We start from the raw sequence: 25,168 nt of genomic DNA, 5'->3' as shown, positions 1-25,168 counted from the left end.
CAGCAGTATACTGTAGGTAGGGGTAAAGGATAGATAATAGACAGTAACAGCAGTATAGTGTAGGTAGGGGTAAAGGATAGATAATAGACAGTAGCAGCAGTATACTGTAGGTAGGGGTAAAGGATAGATAATAGACAGTAACAGCAGTATACTGTAGGTAGGGGTAAAGGATAGATAATAGACAGTAACAGCAGTATACTGTAGGTAGGGGTAAAGGATGGATAATAGACAGTAACAGCAGTATACTGTAGGTAGGGGTAAAGGATAGATAATAGACAGTAACAGCAGTATACTGTAGGTAGGGGTAAAGGATAGATAATAGACAGTAACAGCAGTATACTGTAGGTAGGGGTAAAGGATAGATAATAGACAGTAACAGCAGTATACTGTAGGTAGGGGTAAAGGATAGATAATAGACAGTAGCAGCAGTATACTGTAGGTAGGGGTAAAGGATAGATAATAGACAGTAACAGCAGTATACTGTAGGTAGGGGTAAAGGATAGATAATAGACAGTAACAGCAGTATACTGTAGGTAGGGGTAAAGGATAGATAATAGACAGTAACAGCAGTATACTGTAGGTAGGGGTAAAGTGACTTGACAACAGGATAGATAATAGACAGTAACAGCAGTATACTGTAGGTAGGGGTAAAGGATAGATAATAGACAGTAACAGCAGTATACTGTAGGTAGGGGTAAAGGATAGATAATAGACAGTAACAGCAGTATACTGTAGGTAGGGGTAAAGTGACTAGACAACAGGATAGATAATAGACAGTAACAGCAGCGTTTGTGATGAGTGTTTGAAGTGAGTGTGTGTGTGTGTGTTTCTGTAAGTGTGTGTGTGTGTGGCATCAGTATGCATGTGTGTGTGTTGTGTGCGTGTTATGTGTGTGTATACCCCTGAGGGGCCCCTTTATCGGGTGGCCCGGCAGGAAGTCCAGGAACCAGTTGCAGAAGGAGTTGTGAAAGTCCCAGGGTCCTGAGCTTGGTGATGAGCTTGGAGGGCACTATGGTGTTGAATGCTGAGCTGTAGTCAATGAACAGAATTCTCACATAGGTATTCCTTTTGTCCAGGTTGGTGAGTCCAGTTGGGAGTGCACTAGCGATTGTGTCATCTGTGGATCTGTTGGGGTGGTATGCGAATTGGAGTGGATCCATGGTGTCTGGGATGATGGGGTCGATGTGAGCCATGACCAGCCTTTCAAAGCATTTCATGGCTACAGACGTGAGTTCTACGGGGTGACAGTCATTTAGGCAGTTTGCCTTGGCGTTCTTGGGCAAAGGGACTATGGTGGTCTGCTTGAAACAGGTTGATATTGCAGACTGGGTTAAAAGAAGAGGTTAAAATTTTTTCATTAAAGACACTTGCCAGTTGGTCACATGCTCTGAGTAGGCGTCCTGGTATTCCGTCTGTGAATGTTAACCTGTTTAAAGGTCTTACTCACATCGGCTATGGAGAGCGTGATCACACAGCTATTCGGAACAGCTGGTGCTCTCATGCATGGTTCAGTGTTGCTTGCCTCGAAGCGAGCATAGAAGGCATTTAGCTTGTCTGGTAGGCTCGCATCACTGGGCAGCTTGCGGCTGGGTTTCCATGATAGTTTGCAAGCCCTGCCACATCCGTTGAGCGTCATAGCCGGTATAGTAGGATTCGATCTTAGTCTCATTTGATGGCTCATCAGAGGTCGTAGTGGGATTTTTTATAAGCATCGGGAATGGTGTCCCACTCCTTGAAAGCGGCAGCTCTAGCATTTAGCCCAGTGCGGATGTTGCCTGTAGTCCATGGCTTCTGATTGGGGTATTAATGAAGATGGTGACTGATGAGGTAAATCCCTCGAAGGAAATTATGGCTGAGACATTAAGATCAGCGCCATCTTTACACACACACACACACACACACACACACACACACACACACACACACACACACAGACACACACACACACACACACACACACACACACACACACACACACCACACACACACACACACACACACACACACACACACACACACACGCACACACAACAAAACATACTCATAAAATCATGGTATCACGGGTGTGTTCTCACCCTCCTTGGTGTCAACCTGAGGGGAACGGAGCGGAAGACTGTTCTCTTTTAAACTGAGCTGCTGGAACATAGGTTTACTCTGGAGAGAGATAGACAAAAGGATGAAAGGATGGAGTGAGAGGGAGAGAATGACAGATGGAGAGAGATGGGATGGGAGAGGAGAGAAAGGGGATGGCAGAGGAGAGAGAGAGAGGGAGAAAGTGAGATTGCGAGAGATAGATAGTAACAGATACTTTATACCCTCACCCCTCTTCCCTCCCTCTCTCATCCATCTTCTCTGGCTAACCTCGCCCCTCTTCCCTCCCTCTCTCCCTATCTTCTCTGTATACCCTCGCCCCTCTTCCCTCCCTCTCTCCCCATCTTCTCTTTCTACCCTCGCCCCTCTTCCCTCCCATCTTCTCTTTCTACCCTCGCCCCTCTTCCCTCCCATCTTCTCTTTCTACCCTCGCCCCTCTTCCCTCCCTATCTTCTCTTTCTACCCTCGCCCCTCTTCCCTCCCTCTCTTCTCTGTATACCCTCGCCCCTCTTCCCTCCCCCTCTCTCCCCATCTTCTCTGTATACCCTCGCCCCTCTTCCCTCCCTCTCTCCCCATCTTCTCTGTATACCCTCGCCCCTCTTCCCATCTTCTCTGTACACCCTCGCCTCTCTTCCCTCCCTCTCTCCCTATCTTCTCTTTCTACCCTCGCCCCTCTTCCCTCCCTCTCTCTCTATCTTCTCTTTCTACCCTCGCCCCTCTTCCCTCCCTCTCACCTTTTGCTGTGGAGGACATTCATCCACAGTGCTGAAACACAAACAGAGAAACTAATAAACATGTAACTCCATATTAGAACAATGGAAGCTTCCATTTCCTCTATCCTGCTACACACACACACACACACACACACACACACACACACACACACACACACACACACACACACACACACACACACACACACACACACACACACACACACACACACCGCCCTAGGCTGTGCTCATGTCTCATACAAACAATGAGGTCCTTGTGCTGTACACAGACAACACATACATATTCGCATACTGTACATACATACATACAGCACCAGTCAAAAGTTTGTAAACACATACTCATTCAAGGGTTTTCACATTGTAGAATAATAGTGGGAACATCAAAACTATGAAATAACACATATGGAATCATGTGGTAACCTACATTAAAAAGTGTTAAAGAAGTCAAAAATATATTTTATATTTGAGATTCTTCAAAGTAGCCACCCTTTGCCTTGATCATTGCTTTGCACACTCTTGGCATTCTCTCAACCAGCTTCTTGAGGTAGTCACCTGGAATGCATTTCAATTAACAGGTGTGCCTTGTTAAAAGTTAATTTGTGGAATTTCTTTCCTTCTTAATGCGTTTGAGCCAGTCAGTTGTGTAGTGACAAGGTAGGGGTGGTATACAGAAGATAGCCCTATTTGGTAAAAGACCAAGTTCATATTATGGCAAGAACAGCTCAAATGAGCAGTCCATCATTACTTTAAGACATGAAGGTCAGTCAATCTGGAAAATTTCAAGATATTTTGAAGGTTCTTCAAGTGCAACTTGCCATAAAAACCATCAAGGGCTATGATGAAACTGGCTTTCACGAGGACCGACACAGGAAAGGAAGACCCAGAATTACCTCTGCTGCAGAGGATAAGTTCATTAGAGTTACCAGCCTCAGATTGCAGCCCAAATAAATGCTTCACCGAGTTCAAGTAACAGACACATCTCAACATCAACTGTTCAGAGGAGACTGTATGAATCGGACCTTCATGGTCGAATTGCTGCAAAGAAACCACTACTAAAGGACACCAATAAGAAGAAGAGACTTGCTTGGGCCAAGAAACACGAGCAATGGACATTAGAAATCTGTCCTTTGGTCTGATGAGTCCAAATTTGAGATTTTGGTTCCAACCGCCGTGTCTTTGTGAGACGCAGAGTAGCTGAACGGATGATCTCTGCATGTGTGGTTCCCACCGTGAAGCATGGAGGAGGAGGTGTGATTGTGTGGGGGTGCTTTGCTGGTGACACTGACAGTGATTTATTTAGAATTCAAGGCACACTTTACCAGCATGGCTACCACAGCATTCTGCAGCGATACGCCATCCCATCTAGTTTGGGCTTAGTGGGACTATCATTTGTTTTTCTACTGGACAATGACCTAGCACACCTCCAGGCTGTGTAAGGACTATTTGACCAAGAAGGAGAGTGATGGAGTGCTGCATCAGATGACCTGGCCTCCACAATCACCCGACCTCAACCCAATTGAGATGGTTTGGGATGAGTTGAACCACAGAGTGAAGGAAAAGTGCTCAGCATATGTGGGAACTCCTTAAAGGCTGTTGGAAAAGCATTCCTCGTGAAGCTGGTTGAGAGAATGCCAAGAGTGTGCAAAGCTGTGATCCAGGCAAAGGGTGGCTGGCTACTTTGAAGAATCTAAAATATAACATCCACTTTTTTGGTTACTACATGATTCCATACGTGTTATTTCATAGTTTTCATGTTTCCACTATTATTCTACAATGTAGAAAATATTTTAAAAAAAGAAAAATTCTGAAATGTGTGTCCAAACTTTTAACTGGTACTGTACACACACACACACACACACACAGGCATACACATATACACACATGCATGCACACACTCGTGCACACACACGCATACACACACTCACTGTCTGCGTCGTAGAAGCTTCTGGAACTCCTTCATGTCTTTCTCCAGAGATGGAAACTCATAAAGATCCTCTAACACACACCTAGAGAGAGTCTGACACACACACACACACACACACACACACACACACATTAATATACACCTCTAACAGACAGTTATAGAGATACATTTACGGTACTTAAACCTAAATATATCTGCTGACGTGCTGGGGGACAAACATAGCTGCAAATTCACAAGTGCGCACACACACACACACACACACACACACACACACACACACACACACACACACACACACACACACACACACACACACACACACACACGCAGACACACAGACACACACGCACTTATCACTGACATGCAGCATACATCCCCATTGCTGCTTGTTACTAGGCAACTATCACCTGGGTTACACTAGATTATCCCCATGACAACACTCACACTCTGGTTACCATGGTAACACAGCACAGAGCAGCAGGTTTCAGCAGTGTGTGTGTATGTAATAACCAGTGTGTGTGTCCTACCTTCATGAATGTCTTGATGTGTTCGTCCTCTCGTAGGAAGTCCTTATATAGGCGTGTCCAGTGAGAGACCAGGTGTAATACCTTCCTCTTCCTATAGAGGGCCTCCTTCCCTTCCTCCTGACGCACACGCTTACTGCTGTAGGTGGGACACGTTAAGGACAACACACACACACACACACACACACACACATTCACACTACACAGAGACACAGACATAAATGCAGACATACAGAGACAGACAGACAAACAAAAATGGACACACACAGAGAGCGAGAGAGAGAGACCAGTGTGTAAAGGATATTGTCCGAGCAGGGCCTGACAGAGGTCGTTGGTCGTCATGAACACCAGGTACGTCAACAGGAAGTCATCCAGCAGCATCTCTGAAACAGGAAACACATCACAGGTCACAGACATAACAACCCTCATACACCTTAGACAGTGAGAGAGAGAGACAGAAAAGTTGGATGAGGGTTTGTGTCAAAAGGGCCAGACTTGAACCCACGGCAACACGGTATATGAGCTCTGAAGGTAGCTGCCCTGATTCCCTGTCCAGCCCAGTCCACCATCTATATCCCTCTGCTCTTCTCCCTGGAATGGTGGATATTCCCTGTCCAGCCTTGGTAATGCTGTTTCATGAAGGGGTGAGAAGGGATCGGCCTGAGCAAGGTGCTGCGCAGAATCACTGATCTACAAATCATCTTACATCCAAATAACCTCTTATTATGTTATCCAGATTAGTGAATCGGTGCAGGCAGAGCTCAAAAATGACTGGTTCCGCAAGGCAGAGGATAGAGATGAATTATAAAGGAGCAGAAAGGTTCCTATCTGACACCAGGTTCCTATAAATAATGAACTAACAGGCAATCTTTATTTAGATAGGAAAACAAGCCTTTTATTTATATAGAACACCACTTTAAATGATTAGTATATTTAGCTTGCTTCTCACTTTTTCCCTCCTTCTCTCCCTCTCTCCCTCTCCCTTTGTTTCTCTCCCTCTGTTTCTCTCCCCCTCTCCCTCTCTCTCCCTCCTTCCCTTCCTATCTCCCTCTCTCTCCCTCCCTCTCTCCTCCCTCTCTCCCTCTCCCTTTGTTTCTCTCCCTCTGTTTCTCTCCCCCTCTCCCTCTCTCTCCCTCCTTCCCTTCCTATCTCCCTCTCTCTCCCTCCCTCTCTCCTCCCTCTCTCTCTCCCTCTCTCCTCCCTCTCTCTCCCTCTCCCTCTGTTTCTCTCCCTCTCTCTCCCTCCTTCCCTTCCTATCTCCCTCTCTCTCCCTCCCTCTCTCCTCCCTCTCTCCCTCTCCCTTTGTTTCTCTCCCTCTGTTTCTCTCCCCCTCTCCCTCTCTCTCCCTCCTTCCCTTCCTATCTCCCTCTCTCTCCCTCCCTCTCTCCTCCCTCTCTCTCTCCCTCTCTCCTCCCTCTCTCTCCCTCTCCCTCTGTTTCTCTCCCTCTCTCTCCCTCCTTCCCTTCCTATCTCCCTCTCTCTCCCTCCCTCTCTCTCTCTCTCCTTCTCTCCCTCTCTCTCTCTCTCTCCCTCCTTCCCTTCCTCTCTCCCTCTTCCTCCTTCCCTTCCTCTCTCCCTCTTTCTCTTTCTGTCACTTCCCCCCCACTCTCCCTATTTTCCACCCTCCTTCCAACACTGTTCTCATTTTCTCCATGTTAACAACTCCTCCAATTTCATCTTCAACATATACCCTCCACACACTCACATACACAACACACACATACAAATACGCAGGCACACGCACGTTCACACTCCTGATGAATAACTTAATAACCCTGGAGGCTTTTATCCTAGAGAGACAGACAGAGAGAGACAGAGAGAGACAGAGAGAGAGACAGAGACACAGAGAGAGAGAGAGAGAGACAGAGAGAGACAGAGAGAGAGACAGAGAGAGAGAGAGACAGAGAGAGATAGAGACAGAAAGAGAGAAAGACAGAGAGCGAGAGACAGAGGGAGAGAGACAGAGAGGGAGAGAGACAGAGAGGCAGAGAGAGAGAGAGACAGAGAGAGAGAGATACAGAGAGAGAGAGAGAGACAGAGGGAGAGAGAGACAGAGGGAGAGAGACAGAGAGGGAGAGAGAGAGACAGAGAGAGACAGAGAGAGACAGAGAGGGAGACAGAGAGAGAGAGAGAGACAGAGAGAGAGACAGGACAGATGACAGTCTTCACACACACCACCCCCAGCCTGCTGTTGAAGTGCTGTTGGTTAATCTCTCTTTAGGCTTGTTTCAGCATATTGATGCTTAACACACACACGCACGCTCTCTCCTTCATCTCCTCTACTCATTCCATCTCCTATCCTCCTTCACACACACGCACGCTCTCTCCTTCATCTCCTCCTCTACTCATTCCATCTCCTATCCTCCTTCCCTTCAGCTCTCTTTTCGACCGGTGACCATCAGGGCCAAAGACTTTTCTACCCAAGATGGTCTTCTGTCAACAGGTCACGTTAGTCAGACAACACTGTAACATGTCTGGACCACCACAGGCTGACAAACCCTTTATACACTCCAACGCACCTCAGTCCACACGCCCAGACATGGTTGGTGTGCTTACACACACACACACACACACACACACACACACACACACACACACACACACACACACACACACACACACACACACACACACACACACACACCACACACACACACACACACACACCAACCACCCACTCCTTGCTCCTGCTACAGTCACAATGAAGAAAACGAATCACCAGGGATTATAGCTACAATACATTCCTGAGAGAAAGAGAGAGAACGAGAGAGACAGAGAAAGAGAGAAAGAAAGAGAGAATGAAAGAGAGAGAATGAAAGAGAGAGAATGAAAGAGAGAGAGAGAAAGAGAGAGAAAGAGAGAGAATGAAAGAGAGAAAGAGAGAGAATGAAAGAGAGAGAGAGAAAGAGAGCGAATGAAAGAGAAAATTAAAAAGATAAAGAGAGAATGAAAGAGAGAATGAAAGAGAGAGAGAAAGAGAGAGAATGAAAGCGAGAGAATGAAAGAATGAAAGAGAGAATGAAAGAGAGAGAATGAAAGAGAGAATGAAAGAGAGAATGAAAGAGAGAGAATGAAAGAGAGAATGAAAGAGAGAATGAAAGAGAGAGAATGAAAGAGAGAGAATGAAAGAAAGAGAATGAAAGAAAGAGAATGAAAGAGAGAGAATGAAAGAGAGAGAATGGGAGAGAGAGAAAGGGAGAGTAAAAGTAGAGGTTGTGTTGTGACATGTGGCGATATTTTGAGAGCAGGGAGTGGTGCACACACACACACACACACACACACACACACACATACACACATACACACACACACACTCAGGTGTCTGATCCAAAACATTTTGATCAGTGGGTTAAAGTAATGTTAATTGTGTAGATAATCCTCTAAGAAAGCCAATGGTCCAAACCTGATGTCTCTATCATAAACCAATCAGAAGTTATTGTCGTTTTTACCCTTGTAGGGTGGCCAGAATCAGGGTGACTAAATCAATAGAGGCCAGAGAAAAATCAGGAAGAAAATCTGAAAAATAGCATCACATCAGATTCTGAGCAAGAATAAAGGCTACTGGCCTGACAGGCTGCCTTTCCAATTGATCTCATCCTTCCTCTCCAATCCGCAGGACATAAAACAATATGGAGCTCAGCTAGATAGTGATTTTGAGACATGAAATGTAGCATTTTCATATTTTAGTGTACACTTTTCATATTTTAGTGTACACTTTTCATATTTTAGTGTACACTTTTCATATGAATTCCTGTTCTCATTAGTAGATTTCCCACAAAAACAAGCGTATCTCTGTGAAATGGAGCACTGAATGACTTCCGGATGCTGGAATGAGTAGTCGTGCTGTACTTCGCTCCGCGGGTAATATTACATTTCATTACATTACAATGGAACGATTTGATTAGTGTTAGTGTAATGTTAGCTAGCTAGCTACATAGTTGTCTTTGCATCAAGGATAAAGGTGTAGCTAAAGGTGAAAGTGTAGGTGTAGCTTTGAGAAACTAACAAGGTTAGCTAGCCAGCTGTATTCGTTCGTTCGCACCGTTTTCCAAACGGCGTCAACACCACAACACTGCTAGCTAGCCAACTTTACCAACTAGCAGTACTATAGAAACTAAATACATTACAACGGAACGATTTGATTAGTGTAATGTTAGCTAGCTACATAGTTGTCTTTGTATCAAAGATAAAGGTAAACGCAGCCATTGCTAGCTAGCCAACTCTACCAGCTAGCAGTACTGTATCATTTTTAGTCAATAAGATTTTTGCAACATAAGCTTAACTTTCTGAACTTTCGAGATGTGTAGTCCACTTGTGTAGCTAGCAGGACTGACTTTGTGTTAGCTAGCCAATGTTTAATTACTTCTGCATTATGAAAGGAACTAGACACGGACACGAATGATCCATTGGTAGTTTGTTGTAACCAAGTATTGGTGCTAACCGTGTGTTATTGGATGCTAGCATGCTAGCTAGCTACGGCGTCATAGGATACGGTGCACTGGGTGGGGTTCACGGAAGAATACTGTACCAAGTTATCTAGCTGAATAAACTGAGTTTGAGCCTATTCCTGGAAACATTGAACCACTGTAGTTTACATCAATTATAATTTCTATAGTGGAAGTTGGAAAAGTTATATTTGAGTGTTTCAGTGAATGGTTAGTGAGGGAGGCCCTGCTCTCTCGCTTCCCCAGTTGTTTAGTTAATTTTCATTCCAATCTCCTTTGCATTAGCGTAGCCTCTCCTGTAGCCTGTCAACTATGTGTCTGTCTATCCCTGTTCTCTCCTCTCTGCACAGGCCACACAAACGCTTCACACCGCGTGGCCGCTACCACTCTAACGTGGTGGTCCCAGCGCGCACGACCCACGTGGAGTTCCAGGTCTCCGGCAGCCTCTGGAACTGCCGGTCTGCGGCCAACAAGGCAGAGTTCATCTCAGCCTATGCTAACCTCCAGTCCCTCGACTTCTTGGCGCTGACAGAAACATGGATTACCACAGAAAACACTGCTACTCCTACTGCTCTCTCCTCGTCTGACCACGTGTTCTCGCATGCCCCGAAAGCATCTGGTCAGCGGGGTGGTGGCACTGGAATCCTCATCTCTCCCAAGTGGACATTCTCTCTTTCTCCCCTGACCCATCTGTCTATCTCCTCCTTTGAATTCCATGCTGTCACAGTCACTAGCCCATTCAAGCTTAACCTCCTTCTTTCCACTCTTTCCACTTCTTTCTCCTCTTTTGACCTCACCCTCTCACCGTCCCCCCCTACTCACAAGGCAGGCAATACTCTTGACCTCATCTTTACTAGATGCTGTTCTTCTACTAATCTCACTGCAACTCCCCTCCAAGTCTCCGACCACTACCTTGTATCCTTTTCCCTCTCGCTCTCCTCCAACACTACTCACTCTGCCCCTACTCAGATGGTATTGCGCCATCGCAACCTTCGCTCTCTCTCTTCTGCTACTCTCTCCTCTTCCATCCTATCATCTCTTCCCTCTGCTCAATCCTTCTCCAACCAATCTCCTGATTCTGCTTCCTCAACCCTCCTCTCCTCCCTTTCTGCATCCTTTGACTCTCTATGCCCCCTATCCTCCTGGCTGGCTCGGTCCTCCCCTCCTGCTCCGTGGCTTGACGACTCATTGCGAGCTCACAGAACAGGACTCCGGGCAGCCGAGCGGAAATGGAGGAAAACTAGCCTCCCTGCGGACCTGGCATCTTTTCACTCCCTCCTCTCTATATTTTCTTCCTCTGTTTCTGCTGCTAAAGCCACTTTCTACCACTCTAAATTCCAAGCATCTGCCTCTAACCCTAGGAAGCTCTTTGCCACCTTCTCCTCCCTCCTGAATCCTCCTCCCCCTCCCCCCTCCTCCCTCTCTGTGGATGACTTCGTCAACCATTTTGAAAAGAGGGTTGACGACATCCGATGCTCGTTTGTTAAGTCAAATGACATCGCTGGTCCTGCTCACATTGCCCTACCCTATGCTTTAACCTTGCGCAATACCCTAGATGCAGTTGCACCCCTAAAAACACTCTGTCATAAGAAACTAGCTCCCTGGTATACAGAAAATACACGAGCTCTGAAGCAAGCTTCCAGAAAATTGGAACGGAAATGGCGCCACACCAAACTGGAAGTCTTCCGACTAGCTTGGAAAGACAGTACCGTGCAGTATCGAAGAGCCCTCACTGCTGCGCGATCATCCTATTTTTCCAACTTAATTGAGGAAAATAAGAACAATCCGAAATGTATTTTTTATACTGTCGCAAAGCTAACTAAAAATCAGCATTCGCAAACGGAGCATGGCTTTCACTTCAGCAGTAATACATTTATGAACTTCTTTGAGGAAAAGATCATGATCATTAGAAAGCAAATTACGGACTCCTCTTTAAATCTGCGTATTCCTCCAAAGCTCCATTGTCCTGAGTCTGCACAACTCTGCCAGGACCTAGGATCAAGGGAGATACTAAAGTGTTTTAGTACTATATCTCTTGACACAATGATGAAAATAATCATGGCCTCTAAACCCTCAAGCTGCATACTGGACCCTATTCCAACTAAACTACTGAAAGAGCTGCTTCCTGTGCTTGGCCCTCCTATGTTGAACATAATAAACGGCTCTCTATCCACCAGATGTGTACCAAGCTCACTAAAAGTGGCAGTAATAAAGCCTCTCTTGAAAAAGCCGAATCTTGACCCAGAAATTATAAAAAACTATCGGCCTATATCGAATCTTCCATTCCTCTCAAAAAAAATTGAAAAAGCTGTTGCGCAGCAACTCACTGCCTTCCTGAAGACAAACAATGTATACGAAACGCTTCAGTCTGGTTTTAGACCCCATCATAGCACTGAGACTGCATTTGTGAAGGTGGTAAATGACCTTTTAATGACGTCAGACCGAGGCTCTGCATCTGTCCTCGTGCTCCTAGATCTTAGTGCCGCTTTTGATACCATCGATCACCACATTCTTTTGGAGAGATTGGAAACCCAAATTGGTCTACATGGACAAGTTCTGGCCTGGTTTAGATCTTATCTGTCGGAAAGATATCAGTTTGTCTCTGTGAATGGTTTGTCCTCTGACAAATCAATTGTAAATTTCAGTGTTCCTCAAGGTTCCGTTTTAGGACCACTATTGTTTTCACTATATATTTTACCTCTTGGGGATGTCATTCGAAAACATAATGTTAAATTTCACTGCTATGAGGACGACACACAGCTGTACATTTCAATGAAACATGGTGAAGCCCCAAAATTGCCCTCGCTAGAAGCCTGTGTTTCAGATATAAAGAAGTGGATGGCTGCAAACTTTCTACTTTTAAACTCGGACAAAACAGAGATGCTTGTTCTAGGTCCCAAGAAACAAAGAGATATTCTGTTGAATCTGACAATTAATCTGGATGGTTGTACAGTCGTCTCAAATAAAACTGTGAAGGACCTCGGCGTTACTCTGGACCCTGATCACTCTTTTGAAGAACATATCAAGACTGTTTCAAGGACAGCTTTTTTCCATCTACGTAACATTGCAAAAATCTGAAACTTTCTGTCCAAAAATGATGCAGAAAAATTAATCCATGCTTTTGTTACTTCTAGGCTGGACTACTGCAATGCTCTACTTTCCGGCTACCTGGATAAAGCACTAAACAAACTTCAGTTAGTGCTAAATACGGCTGCTAGAATCCTAACTAGAACCAAAAAATTTGATCATATTACTCCAGTGCTAGCCTCCCTATACTGGCTTCCTGTTAAGGCAAGGGCTGATTTCAAGGTTTTACTGCTAACCTACAAAGCATTACATGGGCTTGCTCCTACCTATCTTTCCGATTTGGTCCTGCCGTACATACCTACACGTACACTACGGTCACAAGATGCAGGCCTCCTAATTGTCCCTAGAATTTCTAAGCAAACGGCTGGAGGTAGGGCTTTCTCCTATAGAGCTCCATTTTTATGGAATGGTCTGCCTACCCATGTGAGAGACGCAGACTCAGTCTCAACCTTTAAGTCTTTACTGAAGACTTATCTCTTCAGTAGGTCCTATGATTAAGTATAGTCTGGCCCAGGAGTGTGAAGGTGAACGGAAAGGCTGGAGCAACGAACCGCCCTTGCTGTCTCTGCCTTGCCGGTTCCCCTCTCTCCACTGGGATTCTCTGCCTCTAACCCTATTACAGGGGCTGAGTCACTGGCTAACTGGTGTTCTTCCATGCCGTCCATGGGAGGGGTGCGTCACTTGAGTGGGTTGAGTCACTGACGTGGTCTTCTTGTCTGGGTTGGGCGCCCCCCCCCCCCCTTGGGTTGTGCCTTGGCGGAGATCTTTGTGGGCTATACTCGGCCTTGTCTTAGGACGGTAAGTTGGTGGTTGGAGACATCCCTCTAGTGGTGTGGGGGCTGTGCTTTGGCAAAGTGGGTGGGGTTATATCCTGCCTATTTGGCCCTGTCCGGGGGTATCATCGGATGGGGCCACAGTGTCTTCTGATCCCTCCTGTCTCAGCCTCCAGTATTTATGCTGCAGTAGTTTATGTGTCGGGGGGCTAGGGTCAGTCTGTTACATCTGGAGTATTTCTCTTGTCTTATCCGGTGTCCTGTGTGAATTTAAATATGCTCTCTCTAATTCTCTCTTTCTCTCTCTCTTTCTTTCTTTCTTTCTTTCTTTCTTTCTTTCTTTCTTTCTTTCTTTCTTTCTCTCGGAGGACCTGAGCCCTAGGACCATGCCTCAGGACTACCTGGCATGATGACTCCTTGCTGTCCCCAGTCCACCTGGCCATGCTGCTGCTCCAGTTTCAACTGTTCTGCCTGCGGCTATGGAACCCTGACCTGTTCACCGGACGTGCTTGTTGCACCCTCGACAACTACTATGATTATTATTTTTTGACCATGCTGGTCATTTATGAACATTTTAACATCTTGACCATGTTCTGTTAAAATATCCACCCGGCACAGCCAGAAGAGGACTGGCCACCCCTCATAGCCTGGTTCCTCTCTAGGTTTCTTCCTAGGTTTTGGCCTTTCTAGGGAGTTTTTCCTAGGGAGTTTTTCCTAGCCACCGTGCTTCTTTCACATGCATTGCTTGCTGTGTGGGGTTTTAGGCTGGGTTTCTGTACAGCACTTTGAGATATCAGCTGATGTACGAAGGGCTATATAAATAAATTTGATTTGATTAGATTTTTCTCCCCTCTCTCTCCAGATGAAATCTTGCGACTTGTGACGGCCGGCTGCCCAACAACCTGCCCGCTTGACCCTATCCCCTCCTGTCTTCTCCAGACCATTTCCGGAGACCTTCTCACCTTGCTCATCAACTCATCCTTGACTGCTGGCTACGTCCCTTCCATTTTCAAGAGAGCGAGAGTTGCACCCCTTCTCAAAAAACCTACACTCGATCCCTCCGATGTCAACAACTACAGACCAGTATCCCTTCTTTCTTTTCTCTCCAAAACTCTTGAGCGTGCCGTCCTTGGCCAGCTCTCTTGCTATCTCCCTCAGAATGACCTTCTCGATCCAAATCAGTCAGGTTTCAAGACTGGTCATTCAACTGAGACTGCTCTTCTATGTGTCACAGAGGCTCTCCGCACTGCTAAAGCTAACTCTCTCTCCTCTGCTCTCATCCTTCTAGACCTATCTGCTGCCTTTGATACTGTGAACCATCAGATCCTCCTCTCCACCCTCTCCGAGTTGGGCATCTCCGGCGCGACTTACTCTTGGATTGCGTCCTACCTGACAGGTTGCTCCTACCAGGTGGCGTGGCGAGAATCCGTCTCCGCACCACGTGCTCTCACCACTGGTGTCCGCCAGGGCTCAGTTCTAGGCCCTCTCCTATTCTCGCTATACACCAAGTCACTTGGCTCTGTCATATCCTCACATGGTCTCTCCTATCATTGCTACGCAGATGACACACAATTAATCTTCTCCTTTCCCCCTTCTGGTAACCAGGTGGCGAATCGCATCTCTGCATGTCTGGAAGACATATCAGTGTGGATGACGGATCACCACCTCAAGCTGAACCTCGGCAAGACGGAGCTGCTCTTCTTCCCGGGGAAGGACTGCCCGTTCCATGATCTCGCCATCACGGTTGACAACTCCATTGTGTCCTCCTCCCAGAGTGCTAAGAGCCTTGGCGTGACCCTGGACAACACCCTGTCATTCTCCGCTAACATCAAGGCGGTGACCCGATCCTGTAGGTTCATGCTCTACAACATTCGCAGAGTATGACCCTGCCTTACACAGGAAGCGGCGCAGGTCCTAATCCAGGCACTTGTCATCTTCCGTCTGGATTACTGCAACTCGCTGCTGGCGGGGCTCCCTGCCTGTGCCATTAAACCCTTACAACTCATCCAGAACGCCGCAGCCCGTCTGGTGTTCAACCTTCCCAAGTTCTCTCACGTCACCCCACTCCTCCGCACACTCCACTGGCTTCCAGTTGAAGCTCGCATCTGCTACAAGACCATGGTGCTTGCCTACAGAGCTGTGAGGGGAACGGCACCTCCGTACCTTCAGGCTCTGATCAGGCCCTACACCCAAAGAAGGGCACTGTGTTCATCCACCTCTGGCCTGCTCGCCTCCCTACCTCTGCGGAAGCACAGTTCCCGCTCAGCCCAGTCAAAACTGTTCGCTGCTCTGGCACCCCAATGGTGGAACAAGTTCCCTCACGACGCCAGAGTCAATCACCACCTTCCGGAGACACCTGAAACCCCACCTCTTTAAGGAATACCTGGGATAGGATTAAGTAATCCTTCTAACCCCCCCCCCCAAAAAAGATATAGATGTACTATTGTAAAGTGGTTGTTCCACTGGATATCATAAGGTGAATGCACCAATTTGTAAGTCGCTCTGGATAAGTGTCTGCTAAATGACGTAAACGTAAACGTTAATTTCAAAGCCTTTTACATTTAATTCAGCTTGTTATTTCAAAGCCTTTTACATTTAATTCAACTTGTTATTTCAAAGCCTTCTACATTTAATTTCGCTTGTTGTGACCCGCGGAAACAACTTTGAAGACCACGGCCACAAAATGTAAATCCTCAAAAGATCTTAGGAGAACCCAACAACGTTATGTCAACAGAGCTCAGTCCTTATTATCAGATGAATTTGTTTCTGAAATCCGACTTTTTGGATATAATGCTAATGATATGTTAGAGAAAAACCCTCCTGAACCATTCAGAACAGGAACAATCAGATTTGTCTTGCTAAAATCTATTTTATAACATAAGGAAGTGACAGCACGTTTTGAACCAGGACAGAGTGGGTGGATACCTTACAAACACACAAATGAAGTCCTTCAGTGTGTGTGTGTGTGTGTGGGTGTGTGCTAACCAGACTCTCTGCTCTCTGGCGTTCCTCTCTGGTCGTCCAGTCGTAGGTCACTCAGCAGGTGTTCTAGAATCTTCAGTGGTGTTCCAGACACCACCACATACCTACACACAGAGAAGAGTTACACACACACACACACACACACACACACACACACACACACACACACACACACACACACACACACACACACACACACACACACACAAACATGAATGCACACACACACACACACACACACACACACACACACACACACACACACACACACACACACACACACACACACACACACACACACACACACACACACACACACACACACACACACACACAAACATGAATGCACACACACCTGCCAGAAGCACAGGAGGAACAGCAGGAGGAGTATTCCTCAGAGCTGCTACCTCTCCTCTCGCCTTCATCCCTGTCCTCTTCTTCCTCCTCATCCCCCCCTTCCTCATCAATGTAAGGTAGACTACTCCAGTCATCTTCATCCTCATCATCCTCATCATCAATGTAACGCAGGTAAGGGACGTTGAAGGTCGGGACAGTACTACTACTACTACTACTACTACTACTACTACTACGGTCATCATCATCATCACCAGCCTCTTCATCTTCTGCCTCCACTAGTGTGACAGTTCTCTGATCCATCCCAATTCCTCCAGAGGACCCCCTCTCCCTAGTGCAACATGCCCGGCCAGGGTGCTCTGGCCTGCTCCCCCTGACTGCCAAAAGGAGATGTACTGAGGCCTCCGCTCTCCCTGCCTAACACCAGAAGCACTCCCACAGCCCCCCCCCCCCCCCCCCCACACACACACACACACTCCCTTTATAAAGCGCAAACACACCCTCCAGGCAGAAAACAGTCTTGCTTTCTCCCTTCAAGACAAGAAAACTATTCTCTCTCTCTGTCTCTCTCTCACTCGCTCTCTCCCTGTCTCTGTCTCTCGCTCTCTGTCTCTCTCTCTGTCGCTTTCTCCGTTTCTGTCTCTCTCTCTCCCTGTCTCTCACTCGCTCTCTCTCTCTGTCTCTCTCTCTGTCTCCCTCTGTCCATCTGTCTCTCTCTCCCTGTTTCTGTCTCTCTCTCGCTCTCTCCCTGTCTCTGTCTCAGTTTGAGAGCGACAGAGACAGGTTGAGAGTGACAGAGACAGGTTGACAGGTTGAGAGTGACAGAGACAGGTTGAGAGGGACAGAGACAGGTTGAGAGTGACAGAGACAGGTTGAGAGGCACAGAGACAGGTTGAGAGTGACCGAGACAGGTTGACAGGTTGAGAGTGACAGAGACAGGTTGACAGGTTGAGCGTGACAGAGACAGGTTGAGAGGGACAGAGACAGGTTGAGAGGGACAGAGACAGGTTGACAGGTTGAGAGTGACCGAGACAGGTTGAGAGTGACAGAGACAGGTTGAGAGGCACAGAGACAGGTTGACAGGTTGAGAGGGACAGAGACAGGTTGAGAGTGACAGAGACAGGTTGAGAGTGACAGAGACAGGTTGAGAGTGACAGAGACAGGTTGAGAGTAACAGAGACAGGTTGAGAGGCACAGGGACAGGTTGAGAGGCACAGGGACAGGTTGAAAGGCACAGAGACAGGTTGACAGGTTGAGAGGGACAGAGACAGGTTAAGAGGCACAGAGACAGGTTGAGAGGCACAGAGACAGGTTGAGAGGCACAGAGACAGGTTGAGAGGCACAGAGACAGGTTGAGAGGGACAGAGACAGGTTGAGAGGGACAGAGACAGGTTGAGAGGGACAGAGACAGGTTGAGCGGCACAGAGACAGGTTGAGCGGCACAGAGACAGGTTGAGAGTGACTGAGACAGGTTGACAGGTTGAGAGGGACAGAGACAAGTTGAGAGGCACAGAGACAGGTTGAGAGGCACAGAGACAGGTTGAGAGGGACAGAGACAGGTTGAGAGGCACAGAGACAGGTTGAGGGACACAGAGACAGGATGAGAGGCACAGAGACAGGTTGAGAGGGACAGAGACAGGTTGAGAGGCACAGAGACAGGTTGAGAGGGACAGAGACAGGTTGAGAGGCACAGAGACAGGTTGAGAGGCACAGAGACAGGTTGAGGGGGACAGAGACAGGTTGAGAGGCACAGAGACAGGTTGAGAGGGACAGGGACAGGTTGAGAGGGACAGGGACAGGTTGAGAGGGACAGGGACAGGTTGAGAGGGACAGAGACAGGTTGAGAGTGACAGAGACAGGTTGACAGGTTGAGAGTGACAGAGACAGGTTGAGAGGGACAGAGACAGGTTGAGAGTGACAGAGACAGGTTGAGAGGCACAGAGACAGGTTGAGAGTGACCGAGACAGGTTGACAGGTTGAGAGTGACAGAGACAGGTTGACAGGTTGAGCGTGACAGAGACAGGTTGAGAGGGACAGAGACAGGTTGAGAGGGACAGAGACAGGTTGAAAGGGACAGAGACAGGTTGAGAGTGACAGAGACAGATTGAGAGGCACAGAGACAGGTTGACAGGTTGAGAGTGACCGAGACAGGTTGAGAGTGACAGAGACAGGTTGAGAGGGACAGAGACAGGTTGACAGGTTGAGAGTGACCGAGACAGGTTGAGAGTGACAGAGACAGGTTGAGAGGCACAGAGACAGGTTGACAGGTTGAGAGGGACAGAGACAGGTTGAGAGTGACAGAGACAGGTTGAGAGTGACAGAGACAGGTTGAGAGTGACAGAGACAGGTTGAGAGTAACAGAGACAGGTTGAGAGGCACAGGGACAGGTTGAGAGGCACAGAGACAGGTTGACAGGTTGAGAGGGACAGAGACAGGTTAAGAGGCACAGAGACAGGTTGAGAGGCACAGAGACAGGTTGAGAGGCACAGAGACAGGTTGAGAGGCACAGAGACAGGTTGAGAGGGACAGAGACAGGTTGAGCGGCACAGAGACAGGTTGAGAGGCACAGAGACAGGTTGAGAGGGACAGAGACAGGTTGAGAGGCACAGAGACAGGTTGAGCGGCACAGAGACAGGTTGAGAGTGACTGAGACAGGTTGACAGGTTGAGAGGCACAGAGACAGGTTGAGAGGCACAGAGACAGGTTGAGAGGGACAGAGACAGGTTGAGAGGCACAGAGACAGGTTGAGGGACACAGAGACAGGATGAGAGGCACAGAGACAGGTTGAGAGGGACAGAGACAGGTTGAGAGGCACAGAGACAGGTTGAGAGGGACAGAGACAGGTTGAGAGGGACAGAGACAGGTTGAGAGGCACAGAGACAGGTTGAGAGGGACAGAGACAGGTTGAGAGGGACAGAGACAGGTTGAGAGGCACAGAGACAGGTTGAGAGGGACAGGGACAGGTTGAGAGGGACAGGGACAGGTTGAGAGGGACAGGGACAGGTTGAGAGGGACAGAGACAGGTTGAGAAGGACAGAGACAGGTTGAGAGGGACAGAGACAGGTTGAGAAGGACAGAGACAGGTTGAGAGGGACAGAGACAGGTTGAGAGGGACAGAGACAGGTTGAGAGGGACAGGGACAGGTTGAGAGGGACAGAGACAGGTTGAGAGGGACAGAGACGGGTTGAGAGGGACAGAGACAGGTTGAGAGGGACAGGGACAGGTTGAGAGGCACAGAGACAGGTTGAGAGGGACAGAGACAGGTTGAGAGGGACAGAGACAGGTTGAGAGGGACAGAGACAGGTTGAGAGGGACAGAGACAGGTTGAGAGGGACAGAGCGAAATAGAAATAGGATACTGACCTCTTCTCTCCATCTTCTTCTCTGGCTCCTCCCCCTGATGGCGATGAGGCGGGGTTAGGTGATGATGTCACTGATGATGGCACTCTCTGTAGCACAAGGACATCCCGCCCCCTTTCCTTAAGACACACCCTCCCTACCACCTCTCCCTGAGAGAGGTATAGAGAGAAAGAGGTGATATAGAGTATAGACAGAATGGTCCATTGGTATTGTATAGACAGAATGGTCCATTGGTATTGTATAGACAGAATGGTCCATTGGTATTGTATAGACAGAATGGTACATTGGTATTGTATAGACAGAATGGTACATTGGTATTGTATAGACAGAATGGTCCATTGGTATTGTATAGACAGAAGGGTCCATTGGTATTGTATCGACAGAATGGTCCATTGGTATTGTATAGAGTATAGACAGAATGATCCATTGGTATTGTATAGAGTATAGACAGAATGGTCCATTGGTATTGTATAGAGTATAGACAGAATGGTCCATTGGTATTGTATAGAGTATAGACAGAATGGTCCATTGGTATTGTATAGACAGAATGGTCCATTGATATTGTATAGACAGAAGGGTCCATTGGTATTGTATAGAGTATAGACAGAATGGTCCATTGGTATTGTATAGAGTATAGACATAATGGTCCATTGGTATTGTATAGAGTATAGACAGAATGGTCCATTGGTATTGTATAGACAGAAGGGTCCATTGGTATTGTATAGACAGAATGGTCCATTGGTATTGTATAGAGTATAGACAGAATGGTCCATTGGTATTGTATAGACAGAATGGTCCATTGATATTGTATAGACAGAATGGTCCATTGATATTGTATAGCCAGAATGGTCCATTGGTATTGTATAGACAGAATGGTCCATTGGTATTGTATAGACAGAATGGTCCATTGGTATTGTATAGACAGAAGGGTCCATTGGTATTGTATAGACAGAAGGGTCCATTGGTATTGTATAGACAGAATGGTCCATTGGTATTGTATAGAGTATAGACAGAAAGGTCCATTGGTATTGTATAGACAGAAGGGTCCATTGGTATTGTATAGACCGAAGGGTCCATTGGTATTGTATAGACAGAAGGGTCCATTGGTATTGTATAGACTGAAGGGTCCATTGCAGTGGAGGCTGGTGAGGGGAGGACGGCTCATAATAATGTCTGGAACGGATCAAATGGAATGGCATCAAACACCTGGAAACCGTCTGTTTGATGTATTTGATACCATTCCCACCTGTTACGCTCCAGTCATTACCACGAGCCCGTCTTCCCAAATTAAAGTGCCACACACCTACTGTGATCCATTGGTATTGTGTAGACTGAATGGTACATCAGTAGTAGTGCTGTATAGTATAGTAGTATAACATAGTAGTATAGTAGTATAGAATAGTAAGTAGTATAGTAGTATAGTATAGTCGTATTGAAGTGTAGTATATTATATTAGTATAATAGTATCGTATATTAGTATAGCACTACCGTACATTAGTATAGCATAGTAATATAGTATTGTAGTATAGTGGTACATTTATTTTAGTATAGTAGTATAGTTCAGTAGTATAATTTAGTAGTATAGTTGTCACGCTGACCTTAGAGAGACGTTTTATTTCTCTATGTGGTTAGGTCAGGGTGTGATGTGGGGTGGGCATTCTATGTTGTTTATTTCTTTGTTTTTGGCCGAGTATGGTTCCTAATCAGAGGCAGCTGTCTATCGTTGTCTCTGATTGGGAATCATACTTAGGTAGCCCTTTTTCCACCTGTGATTGTGGGATCTTGTTTTTGTGTAGCTGCCTTTGAGCAGCCCCAGAACGTCACGTTTCGTTTTTCACCTGTTTGTTGTTTTGGTGAGTTTCATCTTCATTAAAAGATGTGGAATTCCATGCACGCTGCACCTTGGTTTATTTATGATCGGGAGTTTGAAGATAGCGAACGTGACAATAGTACAGTAGCATAATAGCATACTTTGGTAGTGTAATATAGTTTTTATAGTTTGGTATTGTATAGTATAGTTTAGTAGCATGGTAGTATAGCATAGTAGTATAGTATACTTTAGCTGTACAGGAATATAGTTTAGTACTGTATAGTACAGTAGTATGGTTTAGTAGTATAGCAGTATAGCAGAGCAGTAGTATACTTCAGTAGTATAGTATTATAGTTTATTATTGTATAGTAGGATAGTATCGTTTTGTAGTGTAGTAGTACAGCATAGGAGCATAGAACACTTTAGTAGTATAGGTCAGCATTGTATAGTATAGCAGTATAATTTAGTGGTATAGAATAGTTTAGTATTATAGTTTAGTATTGTATAATATATAATTTAGTAGTATAGTATAGTAGTAGTATAGTAGTATGGTATAGTATAATATATAGTATAATTTAGTAGTATAGTACAGTAGCATAATAGTATAGTATACGTTAGTAGTATAGTTTGGTATTGTATAGTAGTATTGTATAGTAGTATAGTTTAGTAGTTTAGCATAATAGTATAGTATAGTTTACTTTTGTATACTATGGTAGCATAGGATAGTAGTATAGCATAGTAGTATAGCAGTCTAGTATAGTTCAGTAGTATAGTTCGGTAGTATAGTAGTATAGCATAGTAGTATGGTAGTATAGCATAGTATAGCAGTGTAGTTTAGTAATATGTGTATTTGTATTTATAAAGTACAGACAGAATGCTATACAATACCAATGCCAAAGCAGCAGCTACTCTTCCTGGGGTCCAACAAAATTAAGGCAGTTTATACAATTTTAAAAACATTATAATACATTCACAGATTTCACAACACACTGTGTGCCCTCAGGCCCCTTCTCCACCACATATCTACATTACTAAATCCATATGTGTGTATAGTGCGTATGTTATTGTGTGTGTGTGTGTGTGTGTGTGTATTTATTTTTAGAAAAAATGTTATTTCACCTTTATTTAACTAGGCAAGTCAGTTAAGAACAAATTCTTATTTTCAATGGCGGCCTAGGAACAGTGGGTTAACTGCCTTGTTCAGAGGCAGAACGACAGATTTTTACCTTGTCAGCTCAGGGATTCGCTCTAGCAACCTTTCGGTTACTGGCCCAACACTAACCACTTGGCTACGTGCTGCCCCAATACTATACTACGCTATACTACTATGTTATACTACTATACTATACCATACTATTAAACTATACCGCTATACTATACTACTAAACTATACTACTAAACTATGCCACAATGCTACTGTACTATTCCACTGTACTATACTACTATACAGCGCCGCCACACTACACTACTAAACTATACTATACTGCTATGCTATACTAATATACTGCCGAACTATACTGTACTACTAAGCTATACTACTATGCTACTATACTATACTGCTATACTATACTACTCTGCTATACTACTAAACTATGCTATACTGCTAAACTACACTATTATACTATACTACTGTACTATACTACTATGCTATACTGATATGCTACTAAACTATACAACTAAACTACACAACTATACTACTACTATACCGCTAAACTACACTACTTTATGGGAGGCACACCGAACTACATAGAGCCATGATTACATGGAACTCTATTCCACATCAAGTAACTGACTCAAGCAGTAAAATAAGATTTCAAAAACAGATTAAAAAACACCTTATGAAACAGCAGGGACTGTGAAGCAACACAAACATTGGCACAGACAGATGCATACACCTGGTTAAATAAAGGTTAAATATTTTTTTTAAATGTGTATATATATATATATATATATATATATATATATATATATATATATATATATATATATATATAGTATAGTGGTATAGTGTAGTAGTATATTACGGTGGCATAGTATAGTAGTATAGTATAGTATAATGGCATAGCATGGTAGTATAGTGTAGTATAGTAGCATTGTGGTATGGTATAGTACTGTAGCGCAGTAGAATAGTATAGTGGTATAGTTTAGTTGTATAATAGTATAGCTTGGCAGTATAGTATAGTAGTATGGTGTAGTAGTATAGAAGTATAGTGTAGTGGTATAGTATAGTAGTATAGCTTTGCGGTATAGTTTAGTAGTATAGTATAGTGGTATAGTTGTAGTTTAGTAGTGTAGTATAGCGGTATAGTTCAGTAGTTTAGTGGCATAGTTGCGTAGTATAGTATAGTATTATAGTTTAGTAGTATAGTATAGTATAGTATAGCAGTATAATTTAACAGTTTAGTGGTATAGTACAGTGGCATAGTTTAGTAGTATAGTATAGTGGTATAGTTCAGCAGTATAGAACAGTTGTATAGTACAGTGGTATAGTTCAGTAGTATAGTATAGTGGTATAGGTCAGTAGTATAGTACAGTTGTACAGTGGTATAGTTCAGTAGTATAGTACAGTTGTATAGTAGTATAGTACAGTGGTATAGTTTAGTTGTATAGTACAGTGGTATAGTTTAGTAGTATAGTACAGTTGTATAGTAGTATAGTACAGTGGCATGGTTTAGTTGTATAGTGGTATATTTGAGTAGTATGGTAGTATAGTATAGTGGTATAGTTTAGTAGTATAGTGTAGTAGTATAGTACAGTGGTATAGTTCAGCTGTATAGTATAGTGGTATATTTGAGTAGTATAGTATAGTGGTATAGTTTATTAGTATAGTGGTATAGTTTAGTAGTATAGTATATCGGTATAGTTTAATAGTTTAGTAGTATAGTATAGTAGTATAGTACAGTGGTATGGTTTAGTTGTATAGTGGTATATTTGAGTAGTATGGTAGTATAGTATAGTGGTATAGTTTAGTAGTATAGTGTAGTAGTATAGTACAGTGGTATAGTTCAGCTGTATAGTATAGTGGTATATTTGAGTAGTATAGTATAGTGGTATATTTGAGTAGTATAGTATAGTGGTATATTTG

The 25,168-nt window shown here is 45.0% G+C and overlaps 1 protein-coding gene across 2 annotated transcripts in view; it reads right to left on the bottom strand.

Moving 5' to 3' along the window:
- Positions 1 to 25,168, bottom strand: part of LOC106570585 (rap guanine nucleotide exchange factor 5) — a 73,468-nt gene that overhangs the window by 14,204 nt on the left and 34,096 nt on the right. For both annotated transcript variants that reach the window (XM_082961296.1, XM_082961297.1), the window contains 7 exons: positions 20,277 to 20,422; positions 16,564 to 16,664; positions 5,578 to 5,656; positions 5,277 to 5,418; positions 4,751 to 4,842; positions 2,826 to 2,856; positions 2,076 to 2,154 (listed from right to left, as the gene is read on the bottom strand). In XM_082961296.1, coding sequence (XP_082817422.1) covers positions 2,076 to 2,154; positions 2,826 to 2,856; positions 4,751 to 4,842; positions 5,277 to 5,418; positions 5,578 to 5,656; positions 16,564 to 16,664; positions 20,277 to 20,422 — 670 coding nt within the window. The remainder of the gene's footprint in view (positions 1 to 2,075; positions 2,155 to 2,825; positions 2,857 to 4,750; positions 4,843 to 5,276; positions 5,419 to 5,577; positions 5,657 to 16,563; positions 16,665 to 20,276; positions 20,423 to 25,168) is intronic.

The sequence above is a fragment of the Salmo salar genome, chromosome 14 (genome assembly GCF_965601325.2).
Source record: "Salmo salar chromosome 14, fSalSal1, whole genome shotgun sequence".
In the NCBI taxonomy this organism is placed as follows: Eukaryota; Metazoa; Chordata; class Actinopteri; order Salmoniformes; family Salmonidae; genus Salmo; species Salmo salar.
The sequence above is the reverse complement of the archived record's forward strand: the minus strand, read 5'-3'. Positions and strand labels throughout refer to the sequence as shown.